Genomic DNA, 23,803 nt, shown 5'->3' with positions numbered 1-23,803 from the left:
ATTGTAGTAGAAATATTTCATATATGGGTTGACTAAAATATTTTGACTACAATATATTAGAAGGAAAATATATTAGAAGAAAATATTCTAAAAGGGAATATTCCACATGGGGGAAAGATGAGCGGGAATAACACAGATGTGTTATTCTTTTAGTCTATAGGGGATTGTTTCCTAACATTTTGCTTATTGCATTTCTATTTCCTTAAACTACCGTTTCTTTTAATTAAAAACTTTACAAAGAAATAATGACAAGATGATAAAAATAGGATGGAGAAAGTATAATGTAGATCATCATGTATTTATGAAGGTGTGAACATATAAATGCAATTAAATCAGAGAAAGTGAGATGAAGAATCTGAATGCTCATCTTTAACTGGCCTCATGACAAGAAACTGTCCAATAGTTTACATTTGTGGACTTGATGCTCATAAGCCCCACAATCATCCCTACTGTCAATGTCTATGAAAGTCAAAATTAACATTAAGTTTCGGCTACGAAATATCTAACCAACTAATTCAATAAATTTTGGCTATAAATATGGCTCTAAACTAGTTTATGAAACAGGTATTGAGGATGGAAGGACGAGTGATAGCAGTAGTAGTAGCAGCCGGAGTATTTGGTTTTATCGCGATTGTGCTGGGCTTTGTTGGGGAGGCCAAACGGATTAAGGTATTCATTATTTCAAATGATTCTACTTATACAATACATTCCCCTTCGGCCCACTCAGTTGTTTAACTTTGGTTTTTCCGTGAGGGAGATTATAAACAAAGCTAAACAACTGACTGAGACGGAGGGATTAGTTATGACATTGAATTGTTTTAGGCAGTGACGTTTCCACCATTCATATTTCATTCACATTGTTTGTAATGATGGGTGCAGACAGATGAGGTGACGTATTCAGCAGACAATGGGTATTGCTATTACCCGATAACCTCAGCACCGGCACTAGGGATAGCTTCTGCAATCCTACTGCTGATATACCAAATAGTGATAAGCGTCGGAGTAGGCTGCTTCTGCTGCTCAAGGAGACCTTGTCCAAAGGAGTGCGGCGGGATATGTTCCATTATTAGCTTTGTTTTCTCTTGGTATCTATCTATCTCTATTTTCCTCCTCTTTCAGTTATTACGTTTCAAATTTGGTTCCTAAACATAACTTAGAGTGTTATTTGTGAAACTTGCAGGTTGTTCTTTATTTCCGCTTTCACAAATCTGATAAGAGCGGCTGTACTCAACAACATGAACTTCCTGATGGACCACTACAGTAATGACGACGACCTGTGCCCAGTTGCCAATCCCGGTCTCTTTGCAGTGGCCGGTGTGCTCTGCCTTTTCACTGTTGCCCTGGGCTTCCTTTCTTACTTTCTCGTGATGTGTAGTCGGAACAAAGGTGTCGGCCAGCTATCTAATGACCAGGGTGTCGCCATGGGACAACCCCAATTGCCTAAAGAAGGAGTTTGATCATATGGTTTTTGAGTTTAGGAATGTCAATGGGTTTTATTTCCCATATGTTATTGCTTTTTTTGGTGATCAATATTGGTGTTCTCATTAATTTTATGTGGCTGGAAACTAGTTGAATTAGGTCAATGTGCAACCATTTGTGATGAAACTTATTGTATTTTCAAGTTGTTTTGAGCATGAATTTATACCAGTAATAATCAACAAAAAAAAAAATGTATGATAACATGATGAGACAAAAACAAGCAACATTCCATCTAGAGGCGGATTTGGGGAGGGTCTAGCCGCCTAGGAAGCACTTGCCGAACCCAAGAAAGGATAAATAAATTTGAAGTCTATTTGGAACATGCAATTCCTAATAGCTTATCTGTAGAAATCAACTCACTTGCTGGTGTTGTGTGGTAGGCTAGTAGCTTACCAGTAACATTCAAAAAAATTAAACCAGCATACATATGGCTGCATTACGTCCTGCTGAAATCGGTCATTTTGAACCACAACTCCAAAGAAGAGAAGACCTTGAAAAAGAATTTCGTAAACTATTTTTAATTTGTGAATATAACTTAAACCCTAGTTGAGAGGACCATACAGAAAATGACGTACTGGGACGGAGGGAGTAGGTAATATTATTAAGCACGTCCAAAATGTGTGAGATGATCGACCATCTTAGAACTTGTTCTTGTCGTTGCTGCTAGACCATATGGCCATATGGGTTATTCTTCTAGACTATTGGGTTTACAATGAAACGTGTTGAGTTGACTCTTGATTACTACTCCATATCAAAAAATGTCTTGAAAATGGCACAGTTTAGATAGTAGTAAGCTAATGTGTAGACATTGACCCGGGAGCAGCGGGTCTTCTATTAGGGAGTTGACTTTTTACTTAAGAAGAGTATCCTTCTGATGAGTTGCTAACGTTGGTTGTGCAATCATAGTATAATCACATGGCCTGATTTGTTTGTCATTCAACTACATTGAAGCAAGTAGCAACTTGTTGCTAGACATTGAATATATATAAACTTTGTAAAGATTAATAAATGAAGTCGAGTCGTTTGTAAATTGTCACTTGTGCGGTTAGTTCCTCGTAGATTTAAGAAATAATGACGAAATAAACAGAAAAGTGCCATGGTGGTTGGCTTGTTGGTCAATCATCATCCATGTGTTGTTAGCACAATTAAAGGTAACACAGCGAGGTGTAGAAATTGACTGCTCTTAAACCGCTGTGCATAATAGGCAACGCTCACATGTGTTAGAGTATAAAACTGATCTCGGGACTCCAACCATCGGCCTAAGCTTCTGGTTGAGATGGTTTCTTGATATCATGGCAAGGTGTTGGAATATTGTATACATTTTGTGGACTTCAAACCTCAAAAAAATCCCTACTGTCCATGTGGATATTAGTCAACGTAAACGGATTTGAGCAATTTTGGCTATAAATACGACCATAAACTAGTGTATGACACAGAATATTGAGAATGGAAGGGAAAGTGATAGCAGTAGTAGTAATAGCGGGACTTCTTGGTCTAGTCGCGGTTGTGCTGGGCTTTGTTGGGGAGGCCACCAAAATTAAGGTATACAATGATGTACTCCCATCTACTATATAAACACTCTAACTTGATGCTTAATTAATATTTCCTCCGTCTCAGTCAATGCTTAATTTATTTCATACAGAGTACAATTTATAATTTATTTGTTTGTAATGATGGGGGTGCACTGCAGGCAGACGAGGTTGTGTATTCAAGAGAAGATGGGTATTGCTATTACCCGAAAACCCCAGCAATGGCATTGGGGATAGTTGCCGCAATCCTATTACTGATACAACAAATAGTGATAAGCGTCGGGGCAGGCTGTTTCTGCTGCTCACGGCATCCTTGTCCATCAGGCTGTGGCGGGATATGTTCCATTGTTTGCTTCGTTTTCTCTTGGTATCCATCCATCTCTCTCTTTTTCCTCACTATTGATGTCCTTTTGCAAACTCGAGTGTTTCTGTTTACAACTTAACTAATAGCTGTTTTCATGAAACATGAAGGTTGTCCTGTATTGGTGCTTTCATGGTGCTGATTAGTGCGGCGGCAGTCAACAATATGAACTACATGGTAAAAAACTACAGTACCAAGAGCAATCCATGCCCAGTTGCCAAGCCAGGCTACTATGCAGGGGCAGCGGTGTACTGTCTTTTCAGCGTCACCCTCAGCTTCATTTCTTACTTTGTCTTGATGTGCAGCCGAAACAAAGGTGCTCGCGGGCTGTCTAATGACCATGGTATTGCCTTTGGACAGCCCCAATTGCCTAAACATCAGCAAGTTTGATCAATGGTGTCGTCTTTCTTTTTAGTAATGGCTTGATATATGGCTAGCTATTGTAGTTGAATTAGGTGAATCTGCTAAACCATTTGTGACGAGACTGATTGTTTTTCTAGTTGTTTTTTGCATGAATTCTTACAGATTACAGTTAAAAAAAATGTATGATAAATTGCTAAACGAGTCCAATCTAACTCCTTCTTCTTCGGTATGCCTTACCATTACATAAACATTCACTGATTCCGACTATTACTTACAGTTTAAATTACTATATTTAGACTTCCAATTTAGTCGTACATTCATCTAACATATCATCCACTGAAATGTGATATGCAACCTCGAAAAATCCAGTACCCATTTTCTATCAGACCCAATGCTCATGTCATCACTGATCACAAATTCACAATACTCGGAGAAGTACGTCTTCCAAAGACCGTCTCACGTTAAATTTATTTTGATAACATTTGATACTCTTTGTAAGTTTACTTTAACAAGATTGATAAACACCGAGCTGAGTCTTAAAAGTTGGAACGCAACCTAACTAAGATCTAAGGCTTCGATGAGACCTAAGTAGAGAAAGACTACTGAAGGAAGTGTTCTACCTTGATATATAAATTGTCGAGTATGCGAAGTACACCTAATTTAAGGAGTCATTTTCTATCTTGCCATACCCAAAAGCCAATACGATGATATGTATAAAAACCATTAGAAATTGAAGTTGAAGTACATTCTAAATTTACATTTTCTTGACAACTAATTTTGTTACTTAAATCCTGATCACCGAGCATTAGTATAATCTCCTATCAAACAAGAAGGTGAGGGAGAGAGCTGAGGCGGATAATGGAGAGGAACTTTCTTCGTTGTTTACTACGTTGTATATAGCCTATACTCAAGCATACACAGATATAACAGTCACCAGCCTTGTATTCACTGCTGGTGGCCAATGTATATTGATGGAATCTTGTAGAATAAGCAAGATATATGGGCCTATACAATGGTACTCCGTACCTCCTCTCATTCACTGGAATCATACCATTTGAATAAAATACTACTCACATATATCTAAGTAATGGTATGATTCTAGTGAATAATTAAGATGATACATCACAATTAGATTCGACTAACAACTATAATAATTTAATCCAGTAAAGTCACACAAATATGATTAAAGAAATAATGACGAGACAAACATAAAAGTACTGTGGTTGTTAGCTTTTTGATCGATAAAAATAGGGATGGAGGAAGTATTATTATTATCGATTATCAATTTATCATGGAGGTGTGAATTGTGATACCTATGAATGCAATTAAATCAAAGACAGTGAGTTGGAGAAACTGATCGAATGCTCCTCCGACTTAGACTTAACTGACATCATGAATGCACCAAATTGGCCATAAAGTCAGTTACTTTATTGGCCTCCTGAAAACAATGAAAAACTTTCACTTCCGTGAAAGAAGAAGGTTCGACCATAACATTAGCAATTAAGGAAGAAAATTCCCAAGATATCTTCCACATCCCACGGATATTAAACTAGTTGTTCTAGACCCACAATGCAGCATAAGTCCTAGAATACAATGATCGTACCATATAGATCTAATCCACGCAATATTAATAACAACAAAATATGGAAACTAAGTAGCCAAGAAACAAACAAAAAAAAGGTACGAAATTGAGGTCGGTAAGAAGTTGATCGACATAAAATAGAAGACGCAAGTTGATAGAGGCGCCAATAAGTTAGCCTACAAAGAGAATGGACCCCCTTTGAACCAAATACAAAGAACAGAAGAGTTTGAAAATAAATTTTGCTCTCTTTAAGTGGCCCATATGCAACCTGATGAACTGACGAGTGATGTCCAACATATAGTTCGCGTGTCTTGAGCATAATACTCCAAGTTCTAATTCTTTTTGTACCATTTGTAATTCAAATTGTAATACGTCGGTCTCTCATTAAACTTGTTAAAATACCGTCTTTCAGTAGATTTAATAAAAAAGAATAGAGATAATAGAAACGAGATGTTTGTTTACAAACCTTCTATTGTTGGTGATGAGTGTTGAGGTTCATGGATGAGCAAAGCGTCTTGCTTGTGACGGGCTAATCCCGTCACAAGCTGAAGACCTCTCACAAAAAGGGAGGGGGGACAAGGTGGGGCTTCCCCCATTTGCTTCTCACTCACCTCTCAATGGGTATTTTGTGGAAATGGTATCCGTCACAAGCTTGTGACGGATATCGTCGTCTTCAATGAGATTTTGTGATGGATGAGAGGGGTTATAAATTAGTATCCAGGTTTGTAGGTAAAGGAAAATGATATGGCGACACCGGGTGTTACTCAATTTGAGTAACACCCGGGACATATTTGTAAATTACTTAAGTATTTTAATTTCCCTCCCTTAACTCTTGAAATTCAACTTAATTAATAAGAAAGGGTAAGTTAGGAACTTCATGTTTTAATTGATTACAATAATCAAATAGATATTCAGTTACTTATCAACGCCATTTTAATAGGGTGAAGATCTTCAACTCATGGCCATGGTTCTCCAGCATGAATTGTTCTAACTTTTTTCAAGTCTTGATTTAAATCTTTGATTTATATGAAAGTATCATTAACAAATTACACTACATGTTGATCATAGTAATAGTCAAAATTGTTCCAGACTAAGTAAATTAATTATACGGCCGAGTAGTTATTAAAACTTATTCACCTTTAAATCATAAAGGACAATCAATTTAACTTCGAAGAAGCGGATGAATTAGCGAAGATCAAATTCGATTGCTAAATATTTTAACCTAAATTTATTATGAGCAAAATTGAACTAAGCGATTGTGAATTATCCTCACGAATGATACTCCACATAGCAATAAAAACATTATGCGGTGAATTTGATTTTGTTATACAAGTAGCATCCATCATTTTCTTTCTTGTTCACAATTTTTATGCTGCAAAATAATCATGATTCATCAATTTGTTTCTGTTTTGTTAGATTTACCTCAAACTTAGTTAGTGTCAAATTACACTTTTACCCTCTGAATTTTTGGCGCAAATGTGAAAAAAGATGTTTTACTTTTTAATTTTAGCAATTTTTTATTAGGGTGTTACCGAGATTCGGTAACACCCGGTGTCGCCATATCGCTTTCCGTAGGTAAATGGGTTTATATATTAGCTTATGTAGCATGAGAATAAACCTCTTAGAGGTTCATTTATTATTAGTGCCTTATTAAGCGCGTCCAAAATGTATGTGATGACGGTGTCCATCAATCCATCATAGCCTTATGGAGTCATGGGCCATGTTCTTTTTTGGTGACTACGTAATGTTATTGTTGGAGTTGCTGCTAACGCATATACTCCCTCCATTCAACTCCACTTTATAAGTTTCTTTTATCACGTTTGCCAACGCAGTTTTTACACGATAAATATCATTAGCTGCGTATTTGCAAAAATTATAAAAGTTAGATATTTTTAATGTACTCTTAAACACGAATCAAATAAGACCCACATGAATATATTTTCACTTATATATCGAGAGAAAATTGAAGTTGAATGTCCGCTTGTGAATAGTGCGCAAAATAGAAAGTTGCAAAGTGGAGTTGAATGGAGGGAGTAGTCATATACTCCCTCCTATTATGAATAAGTGTCCTATTTGGACAATGACACGTAAATTAAGGAATATAGTTAAAATAATGAAAATTATTGTATATGGGTAAATATATGAGTTAAATATGAAAAGTATTGAATATGATGGGTTATGGGCTAGGTAGCACCAAAACGGACACGGACACGGACACGTGATACGGCATCCCATGAAATTTAGGACACGGGACACGCTATTTAAATTTAATAAAAAAAACATATTTATGGTTATAAATAACGTATGATTTTATTTTTGTAATGTATTTGATTCTAAATTTAATGTATTTGATACTAAATTTAGATAAGTGAAGGTAAATTCAACCTTAACTATAACTAATTCTAATTTCGCACTCAAACCAATCTTCTAATCAATCTCTTTTGAGAATTTATTCCTCGTGTAAACTATAACATGATTAGGCGTGTGTCCGACGAGTGTCGGGTGTCTGACACGGTGTCCGACACAGGACGGCTAGTTAAGAGGAGTGTCCGTGCTACCTAGGTTATGGGTGGTTGAGATGGTAAATAAAGAAAAGAGCTAAGGGTAGGAAGGTAAAAAAACCATGTCCAAATATGACAAATGGGACAATTATGTGAATAGACGAAAATGGCAAATGAGACAGTTATTTAGAATAGAAGGGAGTAGATTATAAATATAGGTTATTCTCCGAGGTTATTGGGGGTTCAGAATGACAGATGTTGGTTTGACTAGGCCAACAACCTTACTCTTGAATCTTTATAAAGAAGCTGTCCTGAAAATTAAATAGGTTAATCGGTTCGGGATGAGCCATTTTTTGGGTTTGTAAGAATTCGGGCCAAATCGGCCGGGTCAGGGTATTTCAGGGTTTTTTATTATAAGTTGTTTAGAGATAATGATAAATTTGCAAGCATAAACATTTGGTGGCCCGGGGAGGGTCCATCCTGATACGTGTCGAGTTATTCAAGTCGGGATTCGAATCGGGTCAGTTTCAACAGGTCTAGTGAAAATGGCATGATTGTGGCAATAATTTGGATAATGATGATGATAGGTGAGTATGATTGTATGAAGATAGTAGTAGTAAGTTAATGTGTACACATTGACCCAGGAGCAACGGGTCTTCTACTTGGGAGTAGACTTTTTACTTAAGAGTATCCTTCTTATGATTTGCCAAGTTAAAGTTGGTTGTTCAATCTACATTATCACATGGCCTGATTTGTTTCTCATTTTGGTAAATTAAATTAACTACCAACTTGTTGCTTACCATCCAGTGTCTTGTATGTTATGTTTCCCAGATATTAAATGTGCTCGAGTCGTTTATAAATCTTAATTATTCGCTTCATTTACTTATTCAGTTCCTTTCGAGTTTTAACTAAAAACTCAGATTTAAGAAATAATGACGAAATAAACAGAAAACTGATATAGGTGTTAGCGTGCTGGTCGATATAAATAGGATGACGAGAGTAAACGTTATCAATCATCATACAGGCGTTATTAACGCAATTACATGTAACATAGTCTGCAATAGGCAATGCTCATATAGCCAAGACTTAACTAATATCATGATTCATGACAATGTATTGGAATATAGTATACATTTGTATACTTTGATGCACATAAACCCCACAATTTTTATCCCTACTGTCCATGTGGTTTAAAGTCAAAGTAAACTCTAAATCATTCAGGAACTTGTATTTCAGCCTTAAAATATATACTCCTATAACCTACTTATTCAATCAATTTTGGCTATAAATATCGCTATTAAAGTATATTCTACTATATCAGATAGAATTTTCAGAATGGAAGGGAAGGTGATAGCAGTCGTAGTAGTAGCGGGACTTCTTGGTCTAGTCGCAATTGTGCTGAGCTTTGTTGGGGAAGCCACCAGGATTAAGGTACGAGTGCAATTCTGTAATACATGTACTCTATCAACACTCTAGCAGTCTAGCTTGATGTTTTTTGTATTCAGTATTTCATAAAATTTATTTGTTTGTTATGATATGACGGTGTACTGCGCATGCAGGCAGACCAGGTTGTGTATTCAACAGAGGATGGGTATTGCTATTACCCGGAAACCCCAGCAATGGCACTCGGGATAGTTGCTGCAATCCTCTTGCTGATGCAGCAAATCGTGATAAGTGTTGGAGCAGGCTGCTTCTGCTGCTCACGGCATCCTTGTCCATCAGACTGTCCCGGGATATGTTCCATTATTTGCTTTGTTTTCTCTTGGTATCTATCTATCTATCTATCTATCTATCTATCTATCTATCTATCTATCTATCTATCTATCTATCTGTCTCTGTTTTCCTCCTCTTCTTGAGTGTTTCTTTATAAAACTTTTTAACTAAATATTTTGGTCACATGTCTGATGTTTTGACAAACTTGAAGGTTGAAATGTATTGGTGCGTTCTCAATGCTGATTAGTGCGGCCCTACTCAACAATATGAACTACCTGGTTAAAAACTACAGTACCGAGAGCAACCTATGCCCAGTTCCCAAGCCAGGCTACTTTGCAGGTGCTGGGGTGATCTGCTTCTTCAGCGTTGCCCTCAGCTTCATTTCTTACTTTCTCTTGATGTGCAGCCGCAACAAAGGCGCTCGCCAGCTATCTAATGACCGTGGTGTTGCCATGGGACAACCCCAATTGCCTAAAGAACAAGTCTGATGATATGGTTTTCGAGTCTAGGAAGATCAATGGGTGTCTTTTTTCTTATTTGTGATTGCTTTTCCCTGATGTAGTTGAATTAGGTTACTCTGTGCTATCTATCTGCTACGAGAGTAATTGTATTTTCTAGTTGTTTTTTGCGTGAATTTTTACCCATGTCAAGCAAAAGAAAAAATGTATGACAATTTGATAAGCCAAGAGCATGCAACATTCCATATTTTTTTTGATAATTTTAATGACTCAAGAGCTGAGGAACTGCCCCAAAAAACAGTATTCTCCTAATCTCATATATAGAATCATTTGTACACAAGAGAAATAGGAAAAGTCTTACTAAGTCTTAACAACTATGTTACTCAGCGACACTTTCTTTCAATGACGTGTCGTGTGTCCAATGCTTAAGTATCTGACGTGACCTCAACACTTCATTTTAAATCAAAATACTGAAAATTTCGCAAAAAAATAACCAGGTCAAACTCTTGTAACCGAGTCAGCGTAGAATAGCCTTTAATGTTACTCAGAATCTTAAATCTAACTCTATAACCTGTTTCGTTCTCCCTTGCCAGCTTGCCTCCTTTAAACAAACCTTCACTGAAAATTTGGCTTTGTTTTGTTCTCGTCGCAATGCATTTTATTTAAATTGTTGCATAACTGCATAAGACACTTTCGAAAGGTTATATGGCGTATTTTATATTGTTCTTATAGTACGATATATTAATTTTATTACGTTATTATAATATTTTAGGACACGTAATATCAAAAATTATGTAAGACATTAATTTTCAAATTCTCCTTTATGCATCCAATTAATTAAAATTAAGGAGGTATACAACAAAAGAGGGGATTACATTTATAAACAACGTAAAATATAGATTGATGTAATATGATTTTTATTTGTCGTATAACTGATTTTGACAATAAAACCCAAGAAATTTAATTTTTATATTGTTGGATTAATCTCCCAAAAACTCCAACAATTAAATGGTGAAATAAAATGTATTGATGTTTCCAAATGCATATGCGTAAAGTATGTACGTTTTGCAAGATGGAACATATAATGCATTAGAGGTTATTGAATTGTTTTAATGAGAACAATTAATAAGTTATTATAAGTTTTGAGAATGTGTAGTATAAAAAGCAATTGGTGCTAATAGTTTTATACACACAAAAAGAAGAGAAGCAAATTAATATAATTTGGTGAGAATACTTATTGTTCTTAAGGAGAGAAAATAGAGTGTTCAACATCCATTAGATATAATAAGAGTGAGACAAAGTTTGAGAGAAAGTGGCAATACTAGTGTGTGTGATTGTACTTTACGAACTTTGTAATATCTTATTAGTAAATTAATTTGTCGAGAAAGCCATGGTTTTCCCTTAGTTGAGAAGGGTTTCCACGTGAGAAATTGTGGTGAACACTCTATTTTCTCTCCTTAAGAACAATAAGTATTCTCACCAAATTATATTAATTTGCTTCTCTTCTTTTTGTGTGTATAAAACTATTAGCACCAATAGCTTTTTATACTAAGATAATATCAAAACTTCTAATAAGTTATTAATTGTTTTAATTAAACAATTACATAACTCTTGTGCATTATATGTTTCCTCTTCCAAAAACGTAATCCATTTACGTATTTCCATTTGAAACATCCTACACATTATTTCAACATTTAATTGTTGGAGATTTTGGGAGATTAATCCAACAATTTTTATTTTGATGATGTATAATCTACTTTAAAATTAAAATCCAAATTTTAATGTTTATTATGTTCTAATTTGTATTTAATGCTACAAATATAATTAACTTTTTCTTTTTCTTTTTAAATAATCTAAATGGTAATAGCGTGGCTTATTAGACTAGATATGTTGCTTGTGTTTTAATTATCATATATGAATAATCTGAAGACTAATTATCCCATCAAATGGATCTTGATGGAATGTGAGCGAAACGAAACATCCTTATTTTCTAGGTGATTGAGTGTTTAAAGCAGGTAGCGAGAGTCACTCTACAACCTATTGTGCATGCAGTGGCGGAGCAAGGATTTTAAGCTAGCGGGGCGAAAGGTAATTTTATAAAGAGGTTTTGAAAAAATTCGAAATTTTCCAACGCCAGCGAGAGCGAGCGCCCCTACTAGCCTCCCTCCCCCCTCGCTCCACCAGTGTGTGTATGCCCACTAACTTAAGGTATTACTAACAAACAAGGTGGGTAATTATGTCCACCGATACGTGTTAGAGTGTTGGATATGGCTGCTTTGTGCAAATTTTTCTAGTTTATGGTTTAAAGTGAAGTGTCGGAGTAACATATATAGTAGTGCTCTGTAGTATTTTAGTAAATAGAGTAGCAACTTGTTGGTTAACTTGGAGTATATAACAAAGTATTATGGTTGTTGGCTTGCTGGTTAACTTGGGAGTATATATCATGATTAATATAGTATACATTTGTAGACTGTGTGCACATAAACTCCCTACTGGCCAGTGTTCGTTCATGTGGATTAAATCAAAGTAAACTCTAAATCATTAAGGAACTTGTATTTGGGTAATAAAATATCTAACCTGCTGATTCAATCAAATAATCAATTTTGGCTATAAATATGGCTATAAAGCATATAAACTAGTATATTGAGAATGGAAAGAAAGGTTATAGCAGTCGTAGTAGTAGCGGGAGTATTGGGTCTAGTCGCAATTTTGCTGGGCTTTGTTGGGGAAGCCACCGGGATTAAGGTACGACTGCTACTAATGATGATACATCTAGTAGCAAGCAATGTTTCTGCCATTCAGTATTATTATTTCTTAAAATTTACTGACTATATTTGTTTGTAATGATGGGCGGTGTATGCACTGCAGGCAGACCAGGTTAAGTATTCAGCGGACGGTGGATATTGCTATTACCCGGAAACCCCAGCAAAGGCACTGGGAATAGTTGCTGCAATCCTCTTGCTGATACACCACATAGTGATAAGCGTTGGAGCAGGCTGCTTCTGCTGCTCCCGGCATCCTTGTCCATCAGACTGCCCCGGGATTTGTTCCATTATTTGCTTTGTTTTCTCTTGGTACCTATCTATCTATCTATCTATCTCTATTTTCCTCTTCTTTTGCAAACTTGAGTAAATAAATACTCGAGTCACATATCTGATGATGTTTTGATCAAACTTGAAGGTTGTTCTTTGTTGTTGCTTTCTCAATGCTGATTACTGCGGCGGTACTCAACAATTCCAACTACCTGGTCAAAAATTACAGTACCGACAGCAATCCTTGCCCAGTCCTAATGCCAGGCTTCTACGCAGGGGCTGCAGTGTTCTGCCTTTTCAGCGTCGCCCTCAGCTTCATTTCTTACTTTGTCTTGATGGGCAGCCGCAACAAAGGCGCTCGTCAGCTAGCTAATAACAATGGTATGGCCATGGGACAACACCAATTGCCTAAATAACAAGTTTGATGGATATGGGTTTGGAGTCTGGGAAAATCAATGGTGTCTTTCTTCGAATTTGTGTTGCTTTTTTTGGGTGGTTAATATGGCTGGAAAATGTTGTTGAATTAGGTTACTATGAGCTATCTATCTGTTATGAGAGTAACTGTATTTTCGTCTTGTTTTTTGCGTAAATTTTTACCAATCGATATCAACCAAAAGAATAAATACATGATAATATCACACTATTTAGATAGATGAAGGTATCCGTCTTCTAGCTAAAACAGATCAAATATTACATTATTTAGATAGATGCGGCGAACTTTTGTTATTCCCTCATTATTCTTTTGTTTCATCTACGCAAGTGGGTAATACTTGACCCGTTTTAACTATAAAATGAATATTTCCGTCTTGTACAAGAATTTGTGTACTATGAAAAGTACGTTTTGACAAGACTGTCTCACTATAAACTTATTTGGATTACGTTTGGGATGTCTTTCGCCTTGACAAACTCAAAGTACAAGATCAGCAACCAATTTAATGAGTCATTTTTTCTATCTCGCCATTCCCAAAAGCCAAAGGATACCATATGTATTAAAACCATTAGAACTAGAAGTTAAAAGTACATTTTAAATTTACATTTTCTTGACATCTAATTTTGCTAATTGAATCCTGATCACCGAGCGTTAGTATCATCTCCTATCAAACAAGAGCAGTTGTTTACTACTTTGTATAGCCTGTACTGAAGCATATACGGCAGATATACCCGTCACCAGCTCTCTCATTATTATAAAGACAATGCAGTCTTGTATTCACTGCTGGTGGCCAATGTATACTGATGTAATCTTGTATGACAAAGAATAACCAAGATATGGACCTATAAAATGGTATACCATTATTGATCCCACATAACAATTTACAGAGAAGCACACAAGAGGGATTTGTCTCCTTGATGCTTAGCAGGTCCAGATGGCGGCCGACCAACCGCCTCAAGTAATCTACTAAACGCAAGTTTCACAGGAATACAGGCTACCGTCTGGGGGCTTGAGTCGATAGGTTTAATCTTCTGATCTAAACCAAGTGAAGACAGATGCTTAGTTTTCTGGTTTGAAGGTAGGTGCCCTCCTTTCCTCGGAGCCGTCTTCTTTCCTTTAGAGACAGAATTACGTACTTTCCCAGATTGATGAAGATGCAGAGTCTCGTCAACATCCATCTGGGGTGAATGACCAGGACGTGGTGTCCTCCTGGCAGTTCTCCATACTGGCGGAACTTTGCCTCTATCAGACTCGTCGCTTGTTGACATAAGAATTTCTGTAGACCCATCTTTAAGGGTCTCAATCTGGATAGGGTGACCTATAATGGCCTTCCCGTTTAACTTGCTCATTAGAGAAACCCAAGGTACATGCTCACCTTCACGCTTTCCTTGTACTGTGAGTTCTACATCTATCAACATATCCCGCCCATTAAACATTGGACTAAAGCAACCCCCTCTTTCTTCCCAGTATCTTCGTAAAGGTCTTCCCCATGCTAATTCCCAATCAATCCTATTCCTATTTGGACCCAAATAACTTTGCCTTCTGGCTGCAGCTTCATTCAGCAAGTATCCATGTGGATGGAGGTCAAGATCATCCTCACTCAAATCAGCATCATTGTCATTATAGTAACTCAGACTCTGATTCAGTGGCCTCCCACTTGTAGGTCTCTTGCCCAGATTACGGACATTTCTTTTCCCTTTCAACTGCCATTTAGAAACCTCCGCACCGCTAGCATTTTGATCAAGATAATGAAACTGAGACCTATTGTCAATAGACGGTTCATCAGATTCGTCATTGCTTATACTTTCTTGGCCTGCCTGCATAGTCAATCTATCACGTAATCTTGACTGTGCTCGCATGCTAGTGTCAGCATCTGAGAAGACAGATAACCAACAGGTAAACAAGTATTTTCAGCTAATACAAACAAATCATATTACGCAAACTACTATCCGCGATCAACCAGTCCGAGTAATTAGCTTTTTGAAGGCATATACACTAGTATTTCAGGAAACACGTAAATACCAGTACTGGGACAGAATTTAGAAGAAAATAGAAATCAACTCAAAAATCACAAGCACCATCAGTAACTCAAAAAGAGATTAACAGTACAAACAATGCAAATAATGATAACAGTACATTTAAAACCAATATTGATTGCAGCTATATATTGTGTCCATGAGCTTGAATTACATAATGTGTATATTTGATATGCCACTGACACACTGATCCCATTTTGAAAACCTTCATTTTGGGTCAAGACGACAAGTCGACAACTAATCAAAACTTAGGCACCCAGAGTGAAAATAATCAAAACTTGGGTATCAAAAAATTGAAATAGTACTCAAACTTGAGGTACCTAAATTTTATCCTCTTAACAGCATAAAAGCTGAATGCTACCAAGATGAAAACTAGCCCCTTGATGCTTTATACAAATGGGAATAAATAAAGGAATGATATCATAAGTCCAGAGAAACTAAACGCAGCATGAAAAGCCATAAAGCTCGGTTATGTAGTTATGGGTTTTTCTTCTTGAGGCCTTAACAGTCATGAATCAGGTACCAAAGTATCAAATTCAACCTTTAAGATCATCTAAGTTTACGAAGAGAGCTAATGTGAGATACAACATAAGAACATACTGATTTTTATCCCACAAAGTATGTTCTCCTAATTCCTAAAAGCTACTCATACAAAGGAAACCAGATCAGATCCCAAAGCTTTAACCATTGTCAGTTTCAACCTAGTACAAAATTAAAACCATGATAAGGCCTCCGACCAATCAGCTCAAGTTCTGAGTATGAATAAATGAGCAAATTGACTCAATATTGTCAACACTCTACCGCAAAATCCAGGAGTTTCTCTAAACCCTTGCAGACACGAAAAATTGCTACCAGGCAGAATTCTAAAACCAAATATAGCAGAACAGAGAGGTCTCTTTTAGCGAGCCTCCCGTCGAGGTTCATTATCTATCAATGCAAATTAGAGTACTTCAACATACCTGAAAGCAACATCCCCGCTTCCACTCGTGGCTCTACAGAATGAGTCTCTGATGAGTCAGATTCAGTTTCCTCAGATGATCCAGAAAAAGCCTCTTCAACAAAAGCAACCTGTTGAGGTAAACGTGTATCCACCTCAAGCCGGGAAAAGGGTGTTTCCATTTGCCCCTGTGGGCCTTGGTTAGTGCTTAATAATTTGGATGATTCAGCTGGTGTGTACACAGTAAAATGCATTCCATCTCCAGAAATCCCCTTAAGAGAGATGTCAGGCTGTAAAGATTGATTATGCAACTCTGCACTATTTTGCTTTACATTAACAAAAGGGCGAAGCCCATGATGTCTTTTACGAATAGGCTCCTCAGCAAAGCTATCCAGCAATCTCTTCCCCTTGCCAATCGAGTTACTTGAATCAGAGTCACTAGAATTCTTCAAGCAAGGTCCACTGCCTGAAACAGCATATGCACTACCATCAATTGCAGTTCGGTTTGAATCTTCAGAAGTGGTGGAATTGAGCATTCTATTCATCGGCATTGTATTATATCTCAACTCATGTAAACCCCTTAGCCGAGAGCTCGGAGTGATGGTGTGATCTTCGAAACCAGGATGAATTGCATCTTTAGCTTTCTGCGCAAGAAGTGGAGCATGGTTTTTCTCCATCAGATTTGATTTACCCAATTTTCTGCCTGGTTGACACAAGTCATCGTTGCTTGCTCTTAATGGTGCCACAGTTATTTTCCTTTCTGAATCTGCTGAGTTTTCTCTCAATGGCTTAACCAATTTCCCATACTTTTTTTCATGAAATTGCTTTTCGAGTTCGAGCGCATGAAGAATCGCATCTTCTCGGCGTGCATATTTCTCACGTTTTTTTGTTGGAAGTCCTTGAGAGGCCGAGGCTCTCTCAATGCAATCATCAAACTCGCCACATCTAAATGCTTTCACACGCTTGGATTTTTCAAGATTGTACCAATCCCTAAGAGCACATACATAGAGTTTTCAAAGTCAAAACCAAGTAGAAATGCAGAACAAGAGTGCCGCACCAAACAAGTTATCCTCAGTCTCAAAATTGCTTGATTTTGTTAAAATAGGAAAAATATGTGTCATTGAGTCAAGAAGTGTAAAAAAAATGAAGACAAGGTACCCTCATAAAAGAGTTAACTACAAACTATCTAATTTAATTGCAACGAAATTTCTCTAGCAGAACCCTCTTAAATTAAATGACACTTTAAAAAAAATTGTAGCAGAAGACGCAAGTGTTCCTCTCCAACCAAAGAACCCAGGAACTCGCCATAAAAGCACCAAAAGTCATTTTCCTCTCCTTATTCCAACCAAGCCAACATAATAAGTTTGTAAGTGGTCTCACCTTTACGAATTGATCCCATAAAGACAAACAACCCACAATGCAAAAATAGATGTGAAACATCCTCATAATTGCACCAGCACTTCATGTACTGTACTGCTGTACATATTAGGCGAAAGCTCGGAAAGGTAGATTTATATTCATGTAACAGATCATATTGGTCCGAAAAACAGTTGATTGGCAGTATGATCCATGACAAGATATATGTCTAAGTGTCTATGAATAGATATCTTTTCTAACACCCCTGGAACCACTTACTAGCAATTTAGTTTTCTAGCACGTAATGCCGTAATTGCCAGAATAAATGCACTCCTGAAACTAGCATACTTTGTTTACTAGTCTTTGCTACTAAGGGAAAGTCCAACTGCATTCATTGCTATGATAGCTGATTCTTGGACCTAACAAGAATAATTTACCCAAATGTCCTGACCGGTAACCTACCCGAATTGACCAGAATCAACCTGAATGCTGATGCTGACCCTTAACCCCGAAATGACTCGACTTGAGTGCAAACACACCTGAAATCTTAGTTTAAAAAACCGCGCCTTGGCATAAAGCACAGTGAGGCGCCAGCCAGGTCGCATCAGACAGACACTGTGACGCGCATGGGATACAAAAGGCGCATGTAAGGGGCATGAGGCACACCCAAGGCACGCAAGGCGCAACTAGTGAAGCGCACATGAGGCACATTGGTGTGCAATTCCATATTTTTTTTCCAAATTCTTTTTTTTAGCCTTGTTTTCTCCCCTTTATCCTTAAATATCACTTTTAAAGTACATGTGCGCCCTCTTTACAACAACACCAACAACATCAGAGCCTTAATCCCAAAATGATTTGGGGTCGGCTGACATGAATCATCCTTTAGAACCGTCCCTGGGTGAACGCACACCTCAAAAAGCGAATAGAAAAGGGAAAAATGAAAAACAAAAGGGAGAGCGAAAATGTAATACAAAGTCAAGGTAAACTTACAGGTTCTAAAATCGAATTACGGATTTCTTTTATAAAAAACTTAAAATTTAAATCGAAAGAAAAGATTAAAACGATTTTGAAAACCGAAATAGAATTAAGGATCTGGAATGCCTTAAAAGTAAACCAAGTAAAATATATAAGAAACGTGGTTGGTAATAAAGGTGTAATAAAGGAGAGAAGAACGAATAATTTTTTTTTAAAAATTAAATAAAAACACTAAATATGTCAAAAAACATCAAATACTAAAAATCCACATGTATGTTTTCCCTCCATTGTGCCCTCTTCGTCCCCATACTCTCCTCAAGCCCCATAAATCTCATATCATGCTCTATCCACATGTGCGCCCTCTTTAAAACAAAAAAAGGATTATTCTCGCACAAAATTTGATTGTAAAATATGGATGTTCTTCTGAAAAATCAGTGCGCCTCGTGTGCAAAAGGCGCGCGCCTTGCGCCTCATCCCCTTGGGACCCCATCGCCTAATCGAACAAACATAACCAGTATCTTACACGTCTGACTCCTACGCCATGTCTACTGATGAGCCCGCACTGCCTAGCAGGGATAGGGGAGTTGCTTTTATGAAGGCATCTCATACACATGTAACAACGGTTGTAGACCTTGAATGCAAATGTAATGAAGTTGTGCTAATTCAACCTTAAATAAGGGATGCCGCCAGTTTAGAGAGCTATCAATGTTCATCAATGTGTCTGCTAGAGAGTATAACTCCCAGCACAAATTACACAAGTAATCGCCAAAACTAAACTCAGCCAACACACCCTCCCTCCCCAAATTCAAACATACCCAATAAGGTTTCAGTCATCACATTCAGACAATACACAAATGACAAATCGCCTATCCATACATTCAGCAACAACATTTTCTAATCTAATATTCTATTTCATCATTAAGCTCCCAATCTCCCATCCAATATGCATGCACAGTATGGAGGTATTGGGGTCATATGCATGCAGCCTTGCCCCTGTCATAAGGGAGTGTGTTCTCAAGACTTCAGGGGTGTTTGATTTGGGTGTTTTAGAACGAATCTGATTCATTCTAATGTTCGGTGGGCTAATATGGGATGGAGTCAAATCCTTGATCGATTAAATCCTTTCCAACCCCCTATAATAAGTTTCCAACTCCATTCCATTTAGGGTGGGAGAAATTATCAACCCAAAAAGTACTAATGGTTGTGGGGTTCTAAATTCATACAATGCTATAGTTCGAACTAGGCAGCCAAGTTGGCTAAAACCACACACTCCCCAAACATTCAGCAACAACATTTTTGTCATCATGAGGTTCCCATCCAATATCCACATGCACACAATCTAAAGACTAAAGTAGGATTGGGATCAATATGCAGCCTTTCCCCTATCATATGGGACGTTGATCTCAAAACCTTAAGCGGTGTTTGATTGAGTGTTTTGGAACGGATTTGGTCCATTCTAATAAACAAAGTCATATCCTTGATGAATATAATCTACTCCAACCCTCTATAATAAGTTTCCAACTCCATTCTGCCTAGTGTGGGAGTGATATCAACCTAAAAATAAGTACAAACAGTTACGAGGTTCCAAAACCATACCTCCCTGATATCGGATTTCAATCCATTCCATTCCGACCCTAATAAGTAACCCATTCTATTACTCCAGACATTATTCACACAATGCTATAGTTCGAAAATAGGGGCCAATGTACCATCTTAAGACTTAACTCATCACATTTCACAAACTAAACAACAACATAAAAAAATAATAAAAAGAAGGACAACGAAGAAGAAAAAGACGGAAAAAGAACATACACACTGGCGTCTTCGCGGCCGAGAAGTTTAACAGGAGTACCAGATCGAGGAGACATAAGATGAGAAGCAGAAAGGTCTTGAGGTCCAAGTATTCTACCAGGCCACCACGACCCGTTTCGTCTTCGTACCCACACTATCGATCCCGCCCCGCTATCCACCACCCCCGTTCCTCCTTCGCCTCCTCCTCCTCCGCCGCCTACTCCTCCACTCTCCGCCGAGCTCACCACCTCCATCTCCCCTCTCTCTTCCCTACTCACTCAAACCCTGCCAAAAATCACTGTTTTGCAGCTCTACAGAAGGTGATTTTAACCGCGCTCAAGGTAAAATTTCTATATGTTGAAAATGGCGGAGTAATTTTTTTTATTTACTGCTCCGTGTAAAAAGAAGAAGGAAAAAAAATGGGGGTTAGTTTAGTTGAAGAAGAAGAAGGCGATCAACCGCCGGCGAAGAGAAGTGAGAAGCGGAATGATGCGAGAGAGATCAAAGAGACGACATTGAACAATGATGTTGAGTATCCGATTGGAATTAATAAAATTAGGGTTTCCATTCAATAGGGGCTTAATTTCTTTCCCTTTCTATAACTCATTGTAAAACCTGTTTATTTTCGTATGAGACGATCTTACAATAAGGTGGGTCGGTGTATTAATTTGATTATTCGGTGTATCTTGTGCATTTATTATTCATAGGACTTGTCTGGAATCCATGAATAATTCGGGGGTAAATTTTTTAATTGGGTGATAATTACCGGGAAAGTTAATTACTTGTGTAATGAGTTCATTGATGATAGGTACTTAGTAGATGTTTTGAATTTTTTCTTAAAATGAGGCTCAAAACGAAACAAATTAACAAAATGGGGTTAGTTTCAAACTTATTACCTAAAATGGGTCCACGTCACCACCGAAGCTAGGCTCGAATTCAAGTCGCTCTCCCCCTAAACGACCATATCCTGGGTGACAAGTATAATAGAGTTGATATTAAGGCTATGCGATTTTGAATCAAGTCGCTTAGGGGGCGAGCGACTTGGGACAGAGTCGCTTAGAGGGTCAGCGACCAGATTTTTTTTTTTTTAAAAAAAAAAAAAAACATTAAAGGGGAATCGAACCCGCGTTGTTATTTAGTAAACCTTTTACTCTAACCACCAAAAGATACCGCATTTCTATGTCTATTATACTAGTTAGAAGGCCGCGGCTTCGCACGTGGCATTCACCTTTTGATATTTTTGCGCAATGAGAAAATCATTTAAATACGTCATATACAATAAACGCATGCTTTATAAAGATATACTATACAAAGTAACATGTGTTGCACATTATATATTATACATGTCTCTATTTACCCAACGTTTTTTGTGTGTAATGTATTCTATCGATTAAGTTCATTAACGCCATCGCTCGAAATAGTTCACCATCTTCAAATGAACCGGGCCGTGTCAAATTTGTTTTCCTCTGGACATTTAAAGGGTAAATATTCTCTCATCCCAATCCTAACTCGTTATTTATTTTAGTCATAAATCTAACTTGTTTAAACCATTTATTTTTAAACTGTTAGTCCATTAAATTATTTACCTAAATACTCCGTAACTTGTATACCTCATTAACAAAAACTAATGATGATAAAGTTTATTTTAAAATATATTAGGTAGGTGTTATGTACACAACTCAACCAAATTATTGTCGTGTTACACTATCGAATTCTAGTTGATGCTTGAAACTATTAAGTCCTTGTTTGATTCTAGTCAAGAAAAGGGTAAGAGTGAAGTAAATTATCGATTACGAATTATTAAGTTGTTGAGTCGTGAATGTACCAATGATCGCTGGAGTTAATTGACTGTGTAGAGTATGACGATGATGGATGCAAGGAATTGCATTAGATTATTAGAGCAAAATATTTTTTATCGGATGGATAATGAGTCCTTGAAGCACAAAGAAAAGGAAAAGGAAAAAAAATGTTTGTCAGGCAGGAGTCAAGCTGCTATTTCAAAATATGCACCAACTTTAATTATTTTTTCTTTTGTTTTTTGACAAAAAATTAGATAAAATGGTTTTACAAAGTAATGGCGACAATATCTTTTCTTTTCCTGCTAACACAACTTCTTCTTTTCCTAACACATCTCTTTTCTTTTTAATGTTTACACCTAAGAAAATATCAAGAATAAAAACACCAAAAAAGTAGAGGAAATACAGACTCTTGCAAAATACTCTGTATTTAAGTAGGGAAAATGAACTCTTTATTTACAGTAAGGATCCTCTGTCCCACTTTTGTGTACCATTATGTGTGCCACTCTACTCACCTCTTGACACATCATTTGTTGTAAAATAAAATATTGCAATAATTATATTAATTTGATGATGTGTTAGGAGGTGATTGGAGTGACACACACATTGGGACACCAAATGGGACAAAGGATCCCATTTATTTATCCTCTAGCCAAGTTTGTCCTCTATCTTCATCCGTAAGTCCGTAAACCAAAAAAAGTCTACCCATACACATACAAATATACAGTAGCAAAGATCTGATTAATCATCGTTTTCCTAGGATCTAAAATTTGAGTTGATTTCCAATGTATATGTTCCGGGTGTAATTCCAGAGCAGTTATATGTTACCACCCGTGCTTGTAGAATGACGTCTTTAGTTGAATCCTCCTTGCGGTCTCCTGAAACGATGAACAAACTGAGGGCTCGGCTTTGGACCGAGCGAACTCACTCCGACGCTCAAGTCAGTAACTTAGAGAGGTAAGTGGTTGTTACTTGGCAAAGTACGTATTGTAGAGAGATAAGGAAGATATTACCAGATGAATAGTGATTCTTAGGTTAAATTCTGGATCCTTTCCTCAATGATAGTTGAGGAGTATTTATAGACTTTCACCTTTTGTCACGTAGTGGCCAAGTGGCCAAGTGGCTAGCAGGTGGAAAGACTGATCTACCCCTCGGTCGAGGAACCTATGGCAGGTCGGCGGGCCCTGTTGACTCACCGCCGAGGGGTCTTGGATATGAGTTCGCGGATGTATGCCCGGTGGTCGGGTTGCCCTGGCCGGGACCCATCCGACAGCCGACAGCCTCGTCGCTTTAGGTTGTCTAAGCCGTTGACTTGATGTGGATATCTTTGACCTTGCTCAATGTGTTGACTTGGTCGGCGGTGCGAGAATATGCCCCATCAATTTGCCCCAGCGTAGTAGTCTATGCCGTGGTATGGGCTCCGATGTATCTTTGAGCGTATATTCTCGCGCAAGTGAAAATTTT

General features: G+C 37.4%; 4 protein-coding genes across 4 annotated transcripts; 3 read left to right on the top strand and 1 right to left on the bottom strand.

Annotated features, from left to right (window-relative positions):
* The first annotated feature begins 286 nt into the window (after positions 1 to 286).
* Positions 287 to 1,638, top strand: LOC141617733 (uncharacterized). The gene is made up of 4 exons (XM_074434895.1): positions 287 to 307; positions 565 to 669; positions 880 to 1,085; positions 1,181 to 1,638. The coding sequence occupies exons 1-4, from the start codon at positions 302 to 304 to the stop codon at positions 1,455 to 1,457; spliced, it is 594 nt and encodes a 197-aa protein (XP_074290996.1). The 5' UTR covers positions 287 to 301; the 3' UTR covers positions 1,458 to 1,638.
* Positions 1,639 to 2,722: 1,084 nt separating this feature from the next.
* Positions 2,723 to 3,917, top strand: LOC141621988 (uncharacterized). The gene is made up of 3 exons (XM_074438083.1): positions 2,723 to 3,021; positions 3,170 to 3,375; positions 3,480 to 3,917. Exons 1-3 carry the CDS (start codon positions 2,926 to 2,928, stop codon positions 3,757 to 3,759), a joined length of 582 nt encoding a protein of 193 aa, XP_074294184.1. The 5' UTR covers positions 2,723 to 2,925; the 3' UTR covers positions 3,760 to 3,917.
* Positions 3,918 to 9,034: 5,117 nt separating this feature from the next.
* Positions 9,035 to 10,246, top strand: LOC141621987 (uncharacterized). The gene is made up of 3 exons (XM_074438082.1): positions 9,035 to 9,246; positions 9,375 to 9,580; positions 9,740 to 10,246. Exons 1-3 carry the CDS (start codon positions 9,151 to 9,153, stop codon positions 10,014 to 10,016), a joined length of 579 nt encoding a protein of 192 aa, XP_074294183.1. The 5' UTR covers positions 9,035 to 9,150; the 3' UTR covers positions 10,017 to 10,246.
* A 3,738-nt stretch (positions 10,247 to 13,984) lies between these two features.
* Positions 13,985 to 21,203, bottom strand: LOC141617731 (uncharacterized). Its single transcript, XM_074434894.1, has 3 exons — positions 20,565 to 21,203; positions 16,444 to 17,411; positions 13,985 to 15,321 (listed from the first exon to the last, which is right to left on the bottom strand). Exons 1-3 carry the CDS (start codon positions 20,795 to 20,797, stop codon positions 14,330 to 14,332), a joined length of 2,193 nt encoding a protein of 730 aa, XP_074290995.1. The 5' UTR covers positions 20,798 to 21,203; the 3' UTR covers positions 13,985 to 14,329.
* Between the last annotated feature and the right edge of the window lie 2,600 nt (positions 21,204 to 23,803).

The sequence above is a fragment of the Silene latifolia genome, chromosome X (genome assembly GCF_048544455.1).
Source record: "Silene latifolia isolate original U9 population chromosome X, ASM4854445v1, whole genome shotgun sequence".
Taxonomy (NCBI): domain Eukaryota; kingdom Viridiplantae; phylum Streptophyta; class Magnoliopsida; order Caryophyllales; family Caryophyllaceae; genus Silene; species Silene latifolia.
Note: the sequence above shows the minus strand (reverse complement) of the source record. Positions and strands in the feature narration are given on the sequence as shown.

Coding starts and splice junctions, on each gene's coding strand:
- LOC141621987 (XM_074438082.1), top strand. CDS start 9,151: ATGGAAGGGAAGGTGATAGCAGTCGTAGTAGTAGCGGGACTTCTTGGT. Junction 9,247..9,374: donor GGGAAGCCACCAGGATTAAG/GTACGAGTGCAA, acceptor CTGCGCATGCAG/GCAGACCAGGTTGTGTATTC. Junction 9,581..9,739: donor ATTTGCTTTGTTTTCTCTTG/GTATCTATCTAT, acceptor ACAAACTTGAAG/GTTGAAATGTATTGGTGCGT.
- LOC141621988 (XM_074438083.1), top strand. CDS start 2,926: ATGGAAGGGAAAGTGATAGCAGTAGTAGTAATAGCGGGACTTCTTGGT. Junction 3,022..3,169: donor GGGAGGCCACCAAAATTAAG/GTATACAATGAT, acceptor GGTGCACTGCAG/GCAGACGAGGTTGTGTATTC. Junction 3,376..3,479: donor GTTTGCTTCGTTTTCTCTTG/GTATCCATCCAT, acceptor TGAAACATGAAG/GTTGTCCTGTATTGGTGCTT.
- LOC141617733 (XM_074434895.1), top strand. Junction 670..879: donor GGGAGGCCAAACGGATTAAG/GTATTCATTATT, acceptor TGATGGGTGCAG/ACAGATGAGGTGACGTATTC. Junction 1,086..1,180: donor ATTAGCTTTGTTTTCTCTTG/GTATCTATCTAT, acceptor TGAAACTTGCAG/GTTGTTCTTTATTTCCGCTT.
- LOC141617731 (XM_074434894.1), bottom strand. CDS start 20,797: ATGGAGGTGGTGAGCTCGGCGGAGAGTGGAGGAGTAGGCGGCGGAGGA. Junction 17,412..20,564: donor GGCCGCGAAGACGCCAGTGT/GTATGTTCTTTT, acceptor ATGTGCTCTTAG/GGATTGGTACAATCTTGAAA. Junction 15,322..16,443: donor AGCGGGGATGTTGCTTTCAG/GTATGTTGAAGT, acceptor CTGTCTTCTCAG/ATGCTGACACTAGCATGCGA.